Source organism: Pan paniscus, chromosome 6 (genome assembly GCF_029289425.2).
Source record: "Pan paniscus chromosome 6, NHGRI_mPanPan1-v2.0_pri, whole genome shotgun sequence".
In the NCBI taxonomy this organism is placed as follows: domain Eukaryota; kingdom Metazoa; phylum Chordata; class Mammalia; order Primates; family Hominidae; genus Pan; species Pan paniscus.
Genome location: NC_073255.2, coordinates 108,972,758 through 108,985,729, shown reverse-complemented (window position 1 = coordinate 108,985,729; position 12,972 = coordinate 108,972,758). Strand labels below are relative to the sequence as shown.

Below are 12,972 nucleotides of genomic sequence, written 5' to 3'. Positions count from 1 at the left end.
GCCTAATGGCTACTGCATTTGTCAGCACAGACCTAGAAATGTCGGGCCAAACTTTCAGTTACCTCAGAGGCCAGCGGCCTTCTTGAGCATAATCTCTTTTTCCTCTGTGCTAGAGATAAAAACTGATTTCTTCCTTATACATAATTTTAAAGATACCGGTTGTGAACCAGGCAACTTGAAGTCAGAAGCCTATGCCTGTTACCTGATGGGTCAGAGACCAGGCAAAATAGATGGTGTCTGACCTGGCTAGGACTGGATTTGCTCCCCTGTGCTCTGCTTCACTCCATGACTCCGGATTGAATGGGAAACTCTAGTACCCACTTCTGATAAGCAAAATGGCCCCCAAAGATGTCCACCTGTTAACCCCTGAAGCTGGTGAACAGGTAACTTTTCACAGCAAAAGGGACTGTACAGAGAGAGTAACCTGGATTAACCAGGTGGGCCCAATCTAATTACATGAACCTTCAGAAGCAGAGAACTTTCTCCTGCTGGAGGCAGAGGAAATGGGGCAGACAGGAAGTCAGAGAGATCAGAAGCTTGTTTGATGGAGAAGGTGGCTATGTGATGAAGCATGCAGGAGGCATTGAGCGGGTGGAGACAGCGAGCAAGGAAGTGAGACCTCAGCCATACCCCACAAGGAACTGAATTCTGCCAACAACCTGCATGAGCATGGGAGTAAATTCTCCCCGAAAGCCTCTAGATAAAACCCCAAGTTGGTCAACATCTTGATTTTGGCCTTGTGAGACCCAGAGAAAAGAAATCAGCTCAGCTCTTCCAGACTTCTGCCTGACAATACTGTAAGGTAACATGTTTGTACTATTCTACACCAATAAATGTGTGGTAATTTGTTATGGCAGTCACAGAATACAAACACCCATGGCATATTTGGGAGAACAGAGGAACTCCTACAGTTTATGCTTCTAGAATCTGTTTGGAGAAGACTTCGAGAAAGCCTAATTCCATCTCCTCCTTTCAGGGAAATGAGCAGCCCGGCTGCCTCTAGAAGCTCTGTGCCACTTCAGAAGTAGGGTTGGGTTTTATTCCTTAATGAGCTGGATGGCAGGAGGAAGGTATTAGCCGCATCGTAAGCATGCACTTTTGGATGAGGAGTCCAACACGTAATCTGAAAGGATGAAAAGCAATGGCTGTTGCCAACTCCCAAGCCTGGCACATACTGCCAATTAGTAAGAGAGAAGATGGGTATTTTCTGTCTATCAGAAGGGGATCAAAAAACGCGTGTCCAACAGATAACAAATAGCATGGGGCCTGCCCTTGGCCATCACCAGGGGTTATTAATGACACTGAATTCTTTGCTACAAAAAAAGAGACATGGATAAGAAATCTGGCAATGACACAAAATGACAGGGCTTAACCTCTTGGGGGCAGTGGGAGCTGTGTGGAAGAGGTGACAAACCTCACTGGTAGGGTGTGAGTGGGTAGCAGGCAGGCCTGTCATCTCTGGCACTTAGACTGTCACAAAGCCAGCCTTTTTCCCATGGTGCATTACCCAGCAGTGGGCAGGAGAGGCCCAAGTTGGTGGTGTGGGCAGTCAGCCAGCTGCAAACACTGTTTTCCCCAGGACAGAGGAAGTCAGGCTTCTGTTCTTTCCCAGCTCTCCTGGCTGCATGAAATCTAGATGGGGAATGACATCAGGTCCCAGAAGAGATATCCCCACCCATGGCTGCAGCGAGAACAAAATAAAATTAGATATTGATAAGCTCCCATGAATATGGGGTTTTAAAATGGATAATATTCCCTTCATAAGATTCACTGGAGTACATATATTCCTAGTTGTTATTTTCAATTGTGCTGATCATTTGATCTCATAAGCCTGTTTTTAATTTTAGGCTATAAAATCAAGATGATAATATCTGCCCTACCTCAAAAGACTGCCATAAGCATATGTGGGGATGTGACAATATACGTTGCAAGAGGCTAACTGTTAGTTCCATCACAACTATATCTGTGGAGATGAGTTGCATGTCAGGCCTTTGACTATGTCCGTTTCATATGCTTTCACGTTTATGCTGTTGCCACTGCTAGTGATCAGGGCTAGGCCTTTGGCAAATTTACCATCTTCCACTCAGATAGTTTTCTCTTTGTCCTCCTGGCACCTGCTTGCAACCTGAATCTTTGGACAGATCTTTATTGTCTTTTCCAAGGCTCTCTAGGACTCCCACCAGGGCCTGGAAAGCATCTCCTATTTTAGGTCCTCCTCTTTTTCCTTTCAAGAATCCTATCTGCAATTTCCTAGAAAAGCTGCTTTCTATTAGATGGCAAGGGGTTTAGGGGGTTTTGATAAACATCATATCTACATAATGCTTTTAGTAACTGAACTAATGATTCATTCTTATGAAAACAAATGTCTCCAGAAATTGCTATGAACTGCAACTTCCAAGCAAGCAGGTGAGCCTTTGGGGGCCTCCAAACAATACTATGTATGGCAGTGCAGGGTCAGGACAAGAGACCTGCTTGGATTGGACTGTCTGCATATTGAAAACAGTACATTTTCAAGGGTATGGCATGTGGTGAAGAACTACACCTCATGCAGTGTTCTAATGCTGAACTCAAATCCATAGAGCTGGGCAGTGGACAGCTGCAGCTCACCCTTTGAGTTATAAGACTGGAATTCCAAAAGGTCTGCTTTAGTGTCTGCTTTAGAGTTTATCCATCCAATAAACCCATCTCTCAAACATTTAATAGTGATGTATAGAATAATTTCTTTGAAAATATTACAAGAAGAAGTCTCCAGGCACTAAATAAATTAAAATTGTTACTTTGAAGTAAATAGAATTATAACAAAAATGATCAACAATGAAAAAAATGTGAAAGTGGGGAAAGATGATTTAAGAACTCACTCAACTCAACTGCTCCTCCTAGTGCAATAACAGTGTTCTTACCTTCCTCTCACATTTTTAAACAGGGAAAGACATTTACAACTCTAGCTTACTTTGCAATATATTATTATGTTAGAAAATTTTAGATCGACTTAGAACATTAGGGAGAATGGAAAACAGGGTCTTTCAGTTTGTTGCGAATTCTCTGACTTAAATCTTAATGGTACACATCAGCTATAATGACAAGAAAAATACAATAGAGCACCACCAACATAAATACAGAGTGAAAGTTACATTATTCCTCTGAATATTATTTTAAATACATTATGTTTTATGCATATGTAACTCAACTATCTAGCAAGTCACCTTTAAAATATGTCTTGGAAGTTAAACATCAAGTCAGATAAAATACTCAAGGAAAGTTCAAGAACACAAAGTTAGGAAACATTTCTAAATCTTTTAAATTCAGGTTGGAGACTCTGCTGGTACATTCAATTGTAGCAGGTAAGATTTTTCTTCTCTATTTTTGTGTTTCCAGAAAGGTACCTTTGTTTAAATGTCTCTGTATTTACTACACAATTTAGAATACCAATTTTTATAAGTTCTTAGGAGAAATCCAGTTTTACTTAACTAAGAGAGGATAAGCAGAACCATAACATGTGTGGAAACAAGCAGGAAAAGGTTAACCTGTGCCTATTCAAGTCTGTAGACGTGCTTCTTGTTACCAGCCACAAGCGGTCTTTTCCAGATCTGTCTTCTGTGACTTAGTGGTTTATCCTTAGTTCTCTTTTTGATACTTTCAAACCTCCGAAATCATTCAGCTGTTTAAAAGTTCCAAAACAAGCAAATGTGTTCCTGGAATCTTCCCCTTAACTTTGCTGGAGAGCATACACTAAGGCTTCTTCTCCAGCCAAAATAATAAAAGATCTTTTAAGTGGCTAAAATTCTTGGTTGATTGCACATACATGCCAATGTCAGACAACTATAAATAGAGAGATTTGGAAGAGAAATAGGGAGAGTATAACTGCAATGAAATAAAATAGAATGGTTTGAAGGCAGTCAGAAAACAGTACATGTTTTTATAAAATTAAGATTTGTCTCCCTTTAATCCACAATCCCCTTTATGGAGGAAGAGCCCACATGGATTATGCACTTCTAGTATGAGGGAATAAAAGGACTTTCCTTTCTTTTTAATATATATTTATTATTCTCAATCGCATAATTAAGATTTCTTCTTTCTATTATTCTTTTGAATTTGGATATCTGTTGGATCTTATATTTTCTCCCATTGCTGCTTTGTTTACCCAGAACAATAAAAATATCTTTCAAAGGATGAAATTATGCCCATGGTTGCTGACATAAATGAAGTCAGCAGGGAATTGCCTAGGTGTTACTTAGGGCAGAGTTGGCCCCAAAATAAACTGGGTCTTTTGTTATAGCTATTCAAATAAACTTAAGGATTCATTTCTCAAGAAATTCCTACTCTCTTAGGCAGGTTAACATCTCCACTAGCTTCAATACCTAGGTTAATACATATTTTTAAAAGCATTGTTACTTAATTTTGAACAGTGACCTACTTTTTTATATTAACCCACCTATCTTATATTAACCCATCTAAACTGAATTCAAATTAGTTCTTGCAAATTAGTTCAATTTATTTTAAACCTATTACCACTGTACAAGAGAATTTAACAGTTGCTTCAGTTTAGTAATTGTGCTATAGACAAGCAAATTAGTTGGAAATGGAGAAAACCATCACTCGCGTAATAGTCTTTTAATGTAGTTCTTTTGAATTCTGATCTCACTCCTTAAGTGAAAGATGCTGAAATGCTGATGATGGTTGCAAGGACCATTTGGAGGAAGAATCAATAATATAATTAACGTCTCTGCATCTTAGTTCTCTTTAAATTGCCTTGGTTTGAATTGGCTAGAGGCTACAGCTTGGCTCTAAAGATTCAGCACTTAATACTGGAATACCAGAAAGTAGCATTTTAATATTTTTAGTAATGATTTTATTACTTAGTGTTTCTGAAATAAACCCTTAAGGCAAAACTTACAAGGACTTAAAAATAGCATCGTTCTAAACAAGCCATGTTCATAATTTAAAAATCTTACCTCAAGCTCAGCTTTTATCATTTTCCTTAAAATATTTAAAAAGTGGGACTAATGGTGGGACTCAGTTTGTTAAATGCCTTTGAATTAATTCTAATGATAAATTCTGTAATTCTGTAATTCTAATTACCTATTCTCCAGAAATGCTGCTATGCTACAGTATGATAGTTTCAGATTTTCCTGTTACTTTAAATGTAGGTTTAGAGATTCAATGGCTTTATCAAGAATTGTTTCATAAAGTGGTTATCTGGTTGGAAGGAATGATGTCTTATTCCTATGAGAGGAATGTGTTTGATCATTTAATTAAGGTAGGAACTGTATACTGTATATATTATCTGGTGTATAAAAGCACTTAATTAAAATATGTTAGACCAGTGATCAGGAAATGGGGAGGCAGAGAAGAGGAGCATGCACAGGAAGCTCCCAGGAGAGGGAATGCTTCCCAGGGGAGCCTTGAGGTTAAGAACTGGCTCTTCAAATGGCACATGCAAAGCCCCAGGTTAGACAAAAATGATTATACCTATGTGTTATTCGAGGTACAAATTTAATAAAAATAAATGGCCAAATCCCTAAAGTAAACTACCGCAGAATTTAATGTATTCATTTCATGAGTTCCTCGCCATTAGCTGTCCACTGTATCCACTGAGAGCACGGATTAGCAGCATTTTAATATGAAAAAGTTTTTTGTTATTTTTTTTCATAACTGGGAGTATCCAAAATTAAACATGTGATAACAGTGAAAAAATGTGAGTATAACACTAAATTCCAAGTAGACAAAATTTTATGACAAATTACAGTTTATTTAATCAAACCAGTTCCAGTTGTCTTTTCTCCAGCATAAACCTTGAAATGTGACACCCACAAGTCAACGGGAATGACTAAATTACTGTTTCCAACTTCCAATGATTTTCTAACACATTGGCTTGCAATAAAAGTCTCCTGAGTAACTACAAAATCCAGATCTTCAGATTTTATGAAATCTCAAAAACAACAAATAAAATGAAGTAAGGTCAGATGAGAGAACAGACATGAAATAAATGGAGAACACACACTTCAGTCATAAATGCATTTAGCTTCCCAATAAGGCGTAAGGGAAAAATATGCGAAGTGAAAAAATCTGAAAGATCAACTTTAGCTCAAAAGTTGTCACCAACATCATTTATATTAGAAAGTCAGTCATTATATTATATTTTCTAAATGCTATGTTGCTGATACAAAAATATTTCTTGGAATTTAGCTGCAAGAAGGCTGACCACAAGGAATTTTAGGATTTACAGTTCTGAAGCAATGCCACATCGCTCTAGGAACTCAAATTCATACAGTGTTGGCTCAGGCTGAACATGGTAGCTAGCACACAGTTAAGGTTTAACAGCAGTTTAATGGTTAAATGAATGAATAAATACACAGCAGGATGAATCAACAATGCCATGAAAAACGTATAAGAAGAGTTGTAAATATTAAAAGAGAAAGAAAGAGAATGAGCACAATCTGTATAAAGACTTACTTATTCCATGCTTGTCTAAGGCTTTTAGAGCTGTACAGGGTAAAGCGTTCTGAAATAAAAAAGAAAAATGATAAACAATCTTTGTATCAAATGTATATATTACAAGTATGCTGAAAAAACTTCAACTTTAAAAAAAGACAGTGGGCTACTCAGTCAGTTAGGCCAGCATAGTAAGGTCTTCACTTTTATACTGGGCAGTTATAAAGAGTAAAACAAGAAGATAACAACATATTAAACGGTGAAGCATTGTTTTCTTTAGTCTAAGATGGTTTATTTCATAATTTGGCTTCCTAATAACTATTTCTTAGAACAACTAAGTTTTAATTGAGTTGAAAAAAGAAATGCAAATTCCAAACCTCCAACCTGTAAGTAGATTTACAAAAGCATATCAACACATTTCGTCAAGTGAGACTTGCTGTTTTTTTCCTATGATGATTTCTCTGACCAAATACAATAATATTGGGTCTCCTTTCCTATATTGTATGGTATTTATACATGCTCAAAGCCAAACTACCAGGGTCCTATACCGTATATTTACATTTATCAGTGAACAATCTTTAGATTTGTTTTAGTTTAAAAAGGAACATGTTTGTTTTACCAAGTTAAACAATAAAGTGATACAGAATAGACATTATAATCTCTTCAGCTGCAAATTCTTTCACTTCTGATGATATACCAATTGTTAATGATTTGCTATGTCCCTTTTCACATATTTTTTTGTTTATGAAATACACCCATCCTTATGTACGAACATATATACCATTGATTTTTTGAACGGATTTTACAATAAACATTACCCTTGAAACTCTATTGGCACTTAACAATATATACTGGATAGTCCTTCAAATGAAGAATATATGTAACAATTTTTTTTTTCCAGACAGAGCCTTGCTCTGTTGCCCACGCTGTAGTGCAATGGCCCAATCTCAGCTCACTGCAACCTCCGCCTCCCGGATTCAAGCGATTCTCCTGCCTCGGCCTCCCAAGTAGCTGGAATTACAGGCATGTGCTGCCACACCCAGCTAATTTTTGTATTTTTAGTAGAGACAGGGTATCATCATGCTGGCCAGGCTGGTCTTGAATTCCTGACCTCAGGTGATCGACCTGCCTTGGCCTCCCAAAGTGCTGGGATTACACAAGTGAGCCACTGCGCCTGGCCTGTAACAATTGTTTTAAAATCGTATAACGTTCTATAAAATAGAAGTACCATAATTTATTTAACTGTTCTCCCATTGATGAACCTTTAAGTAGTTTCCAATTTCTTTTCCCTTACAAACAATACTTCAGCAAATATCCTTGTACATGTCTCTCTACCTACAGATGCTTTCATTTCTGTTGGATACATTCCCCAATATAGAATTGCTTGGCAAACGGTATGCATATTTTACATTTTAATAAATGCCGACAGAGTACTTTTCATTTTCCCACCAGTGATGAAAAAGTATGTCACTTTCTCCATATGTCTTCTAGCATTGGTTGTTATCAGTTTTTTACATGTTGCCAAAGCTACACTTGATAAAACATTCTTGGGCTTCTTTTCATACGCTTTCTGGCCATTTACATTTCTTCTACTGTTTCAAATTTCACTTTTCATAGCTGGTACCAAATTTAATATTGGATTCTTGGTTTTTTATCAAGGTACCAATTTTAATATTGGATTCTTGGTAATCAGTTTATAGATTTTTTTTGTATATGATCAAGTTTGCCCGTGTGTGTGTGTGTGTGTGTATAAAAGTGAAATAAGTATACACTTTTTTCCACATAAAAATTTAAATTTTTGTTTAGTAAAATAAATTATTATTTTTCTTTTTTACTTTACTTTACGTTCCAGGATACATGTGCAAGACATGCAGGTTTGTTATGTAGGTATACTTGTGCCATGGTGGTTTGCTGCACCTATCTACCCGTCATCTAGGTTTTAAGCCCTGCATGCATTAGCTATTTGTCCTGATGCTCTCCCTCCCTTCGCCCCCTGACTCCCCAACAGGCCCCTGTGTGTGATATTTCCCTCGCTGTGTCCATATGTTCACATTGTTAAATTCCCACTTACGAGTCAGAACATGCTTGGTTTTCTGTTTATGTGTTAGTTTGATGAGGATGATGGGTTCCAGCTTCATCCATGTCCCTGCAAAGGACATGATCTCATTCCTTTTTATGGCTACATAGTATTCCATGGTTAATATGTACCACATTTTCTTTATCCAGTCTATCATTGATGGGCATTTGGGTTGGTTCCATGTCTTTGCTATTGTAAATAGTGCGGCAATAAACATACATGTGCATGTGTCTTTATAGCAGAATCATTTATATTCCTTTGGGTATATACCCAGTAATGGGATTGCTGGGTCAAATGGTATTTCTGGTTCTAGATCCTTGAGGAATCACCACACTGTCTTCCACCATGATTGAACTAATTCACATTCCCACTAACAGTGTAAAAGTGTTCCTATTTCTCCTCAGCCTCACCAGCAGCTATTGTTTCTTGACTTTTTAATAATCGCCATTCTGACAGGCATGAGATGGTCTCATTATGGTTTTGATTTGCAATTCTCTAATCATCAGTGATGTTGAACTTTTTTTCATATGTTTGTTGGCTGTATAAATGTCTTCTTTTGAGAAATTTCTGTTCGTATCCTTTGCCCACTTTTTGATGGGTTTGTTTTATCCTTGTAAATCTGTTTAAGTTCCTTGTAGATTCCACATATTAGACCTTTGTCAGATGGGTAGATTGCAAAAATGTTCCCCCATTCTGTTGCCTGTTCATTCTGTTCACTCTATTCATTCTTTTGCTGTGCAGAAGCTCTTTAGTTTAATTAGATCCCATTTGTCAATTTTAGCTTTTGTTAAAATTGCTTTTGGCATTTTTGTCACGAAATCTTTGCCCATGCCTAAGTCCTGAATGGTATTACCTGGGATTTTTTTCTAGGGTTTTTATGATTTGGGGCTTTATATTTAGGTCTTTAATTCATTTTGAGTTAATTTTTGTATAAGGTGTAAGGAAGGGGTCCAGTTTCAGTTTTCTGCATATGGCTAGCCAGTTTTCCCAGCATCACTTATTAAACAGGGAATCCTTTTCCCATAGCTTGTTTTTGTCAGGTTTGTCAAAGATCAGATGGTTATAGATGTGTGGCATTGTTTCTGAGGTTTCTGTTCCATTCCATTAGTCTGTATGTCTGTTTTGGTACCAGTACCATGATTTTTTTTTTTTTTTTTTGGTTACTGTAGCACTGTAGTATAGTTTGAAGTCAGGTAGCATGATGCCTCCAGCTTTGTTCTTTTTGCTCAGGATTGTCTTGGCTATACAGGCTCTTTTTTGGTTTTATATAAAATTTAAAGTAGTTTTTTTTTCTAATTCTGTGAGGAATGTCAATGATAGCTTGATGGGGATAGCTTTGAATCTATAAATTACTTTGGGGAGTATGGCCATTTTCATGATATTGATTCTTCCTATCCATGAGCATGGAATTTTTTCCATTTGTTTGTGTCCTCTCTTATTTTCTTGAGCAGTGGTTTGTAGTTCTCCTTGAAGAGGCCCTTCACATCCCTTGTTAGCTGTATTCCTAGGTATTTTATTCTCTTTATGGCAATTGTGAATAAGAGTTCATTCATCATTTGTCTCTCTGTTTGTCTATTGTTGGTACGTAGGAATACTTGTGATTTCTGTACATTGATTTTGTATGCTGAGACTTTGCTGAAGTTCCTTATCAGCTTAAGAAGTTTTTGGGCTGATACAATAGGGTTTTCTAAATACAGAATCATGACATCTGCAAACAGAGGCAATTTGACTTCCTCTCTTCCTATCTGAATATCCTTTATTTCTTTCTCTTGCCTGATTGCCCTGGCCAGGACTTCCAATACTATGTTGAATAGGAGTGCTGAGAGAGAGCATCCTTGTCTTGTGACGGTTTTCAAAGGGAATGCTTCCAGCTTTTGCCCATTCAGTATGATATTGGCTATGGGTTTGTCATAAATAGCTCTTATTATTTGGAGGTACTTCCATCAATACCTAGTTTATTGAGAGTTTTTAACATGAAGCGATGTTGAATTTTATCGAAGGCCTTTTATGCATCTATTGAGTTAATCATGTGGTTTTTTTCATTGGTTCTGCTTATATGATGGATTACATTTATTGATTTGCATATGTTGAAGCAGCCTTGCATCCTGGGGATGAAGCTTTTTGATGTGCTGCTGGATTTGGTTTGTCAGTATTTTATTGAGGATTTTTGTTTCAATGTTCATCAAGGATATTGGCCTGAAGTTTTCTTTTTTGTGTGTGTTTCCACCTGGTTTTGGTATCAGGATGATGCTGGCCTCATAAAATGTGTTAGGAAGGAGTCCCTCCTTTTCAATTGTTTGGAATAGTTTCAGAAGGAATAGTACCAGCTCCTCTTTGTATCTCTGGTAGAATTCGGCTGTGAATCCATCTGGTCCTGGGCTTTTTTTGGTTTGTAGGCTACGAATTACTGCCCCAATTTCAGAACTTGTTATTGGTCTATTCAGAGATTCAACTTCTTCCTGGTTTAATCTTGAGAGGGTGTATGTGTTATGAGTTTATCCATTTCTTCTAGATTTTCTAGTTTATTTGTGTAGAGGTGTTTACAGTATTCTCTGATGGTAGTTTGTACTTCTCTGGGGTCACTGGTGATATCCCATTTATCATTTGTTATTGTGTCTATTTGATTCTTCTCTCTTTTCGTTAGTCTATCTAGTGCTCTATTTTGTTAATTTTTTCAAAAAAACCAGCTCCTGGATACATTCATCTTTTGAAGGGTTTTTTTGTGTCTCCATATCCTTCAGTTCTCCTCTGATCTTAGTTATGTCTTGTCTTCTGCTAGCTTTAGGATTTGTTTGCTCTTGCTTCTCTAGTTCCTTTAATTGTGATACTTGGGTGTCGATGTGAGCTCTTTCTAACTTTCTGATGTGAGCATTTAGTGCAATGTTTCCCTCTTAACACTTCTTTAGCTGCATCCCAGAGATTCTGGTACATTGTCTCTTTGTTCTCATTGGTTTCAAAGAACTTCTTGATTTCTTCCTTAATTTCATTATTTACCCAGGAGTCATTCAGGGGCAGGCTATTCAATTTCCATGTAATTGTGTGGTTTTGAGTGAGTTTCTTAATCCTGAGATCTGATTTGATTGTACTGTGGTCTGAGAGAATGTTTTGTTATGATGTTAGTTCTTTTGCATTTGCTGAGGAGTGATTTCACTTCTAATTATTTAGTTGTTTTCTGAAAAAGTGTCATGTGGGACTGAGAAGAATGTATATTCTGTGGATTTGCGGTGGAGAGTTCTGTAGCTGTCTATTAGGTCCACTTGATCCAGAGCTGAGTTCAAGTTCTGAATATCCTTGTTAATTTTCTGTCTCATTAATCTAATATTGACACTGGGGTGTTAAAGTCTCCTAGTATTATTTTGTGGGAGTCTAAAACTCTTTCTAGGTCTCTAAGAACTTGTTTTATGAATCTAGGTGCTCCTGTATTGGGTACATATATATTTTGGATAGTTAGTTGTTCTTTTTCAATTGTACCGTTTATCATCATGTAATGCCCTTCTTTGTCTTTTTGATCTTTGTTGGTTTAAAGTCTGTTTTGTCAAGAGACTAGGACTGCAACCTCTGCTTTTTTTTTTCTTTTCATTTGCTTGGTAAATTTTCCTCCATCCCTTTATTTTGGCCCATGTGTGTCTCTGCACATGAGATGGGTCTCCTGGGTACCGCACACCGATGGGTTTTGATTTTTTATCCAGTTTGCCAGTCTGTCTTCTAATTGGGGCATGTAGCCCATTTACATTTAAGGTTAATATTGTTACATGTGAATTTGATCCTGTCATCATGATGCTATCTGGTTATTTTGCACACTAGTTGATGCAGTTTCTTCACAACATCATTGGTCTTTATATTTTGGTGTGTTTTTTGCAGTGGCTACTACCAGTTTTTCCTTTCCATATTTAGTGCTTCCTTTAGGAGCTCTTGCAAGACAGGCCTGGTGGTGACAAAATCCCTCAGCATTTGCTTGTCTGAAAATGATTTTATTTCTCCTTCATTTATGAAGCTTAGTTTGGCTGGATATGAAATTCTGGGTTGAAAATTCTTTAAGAATGTTGAATATTGGCCCCCACTCTCTTCTGGCTTGCAGGGTTTCTGCTGAGAGATCAGCTGTTAGTCTGATGGGCTTCCCTTTGTAGGTCACCTGGCCTTTCTCTCTGGCTGCCCTTAACATTTTTTCCTTCATTTTGACCTTGAAGAATCTGTTGATCATGTGTCTTGGGGTTGGTAACTTTATGGTGTTCTCTGTATTTCCTGAATTTGAATGTTGGCCTGTCTTGCTAGGTTGGGGAAGTACTCCTAGATAATATCCTGAAATGTGTTTTCCAACTTGGTTCCATTCTCCCTGTCTCTTTCAGGTACTCCAATCAATTGTAGGTTCTGTCTTTTTACATAGTTCCATATTTCTTGGAAGTTTTGTTTGTTCTTTTTCATTCTTTTTTTCTCTAATCTTGTGTGGCTGCCTTATTTCAGCA

The 12,972-nt window shown here is 37.3% G+C and overlaps 1 protein-coding gene across 9 annotated transcripts in view; it reads right to left on the bottom strand.

The window, feature by feature from the left end:
* CDK14 (cyclin dependent kinase 14) overlaps positions 1-12,972 on the bottom strand; it is a 639,321-nt gene that overhangs the window by 118,531 nt on the left and 507,818 nt on the right. For all 9 annotated transcript variants that reach the window (XM_063606295.1, XM_055114664.3, XM_003809752.7 and 6 more), the window contains one exon: positions 6,454-6,502. In XM_063606295.1, the coding sequence (XP_063462365.1) occupies positions 6,454-6,502 (49 nt within the window). The remainder of the gene's footprint in view (positions 1-6,453; positions 6,503-12,972) is intronic.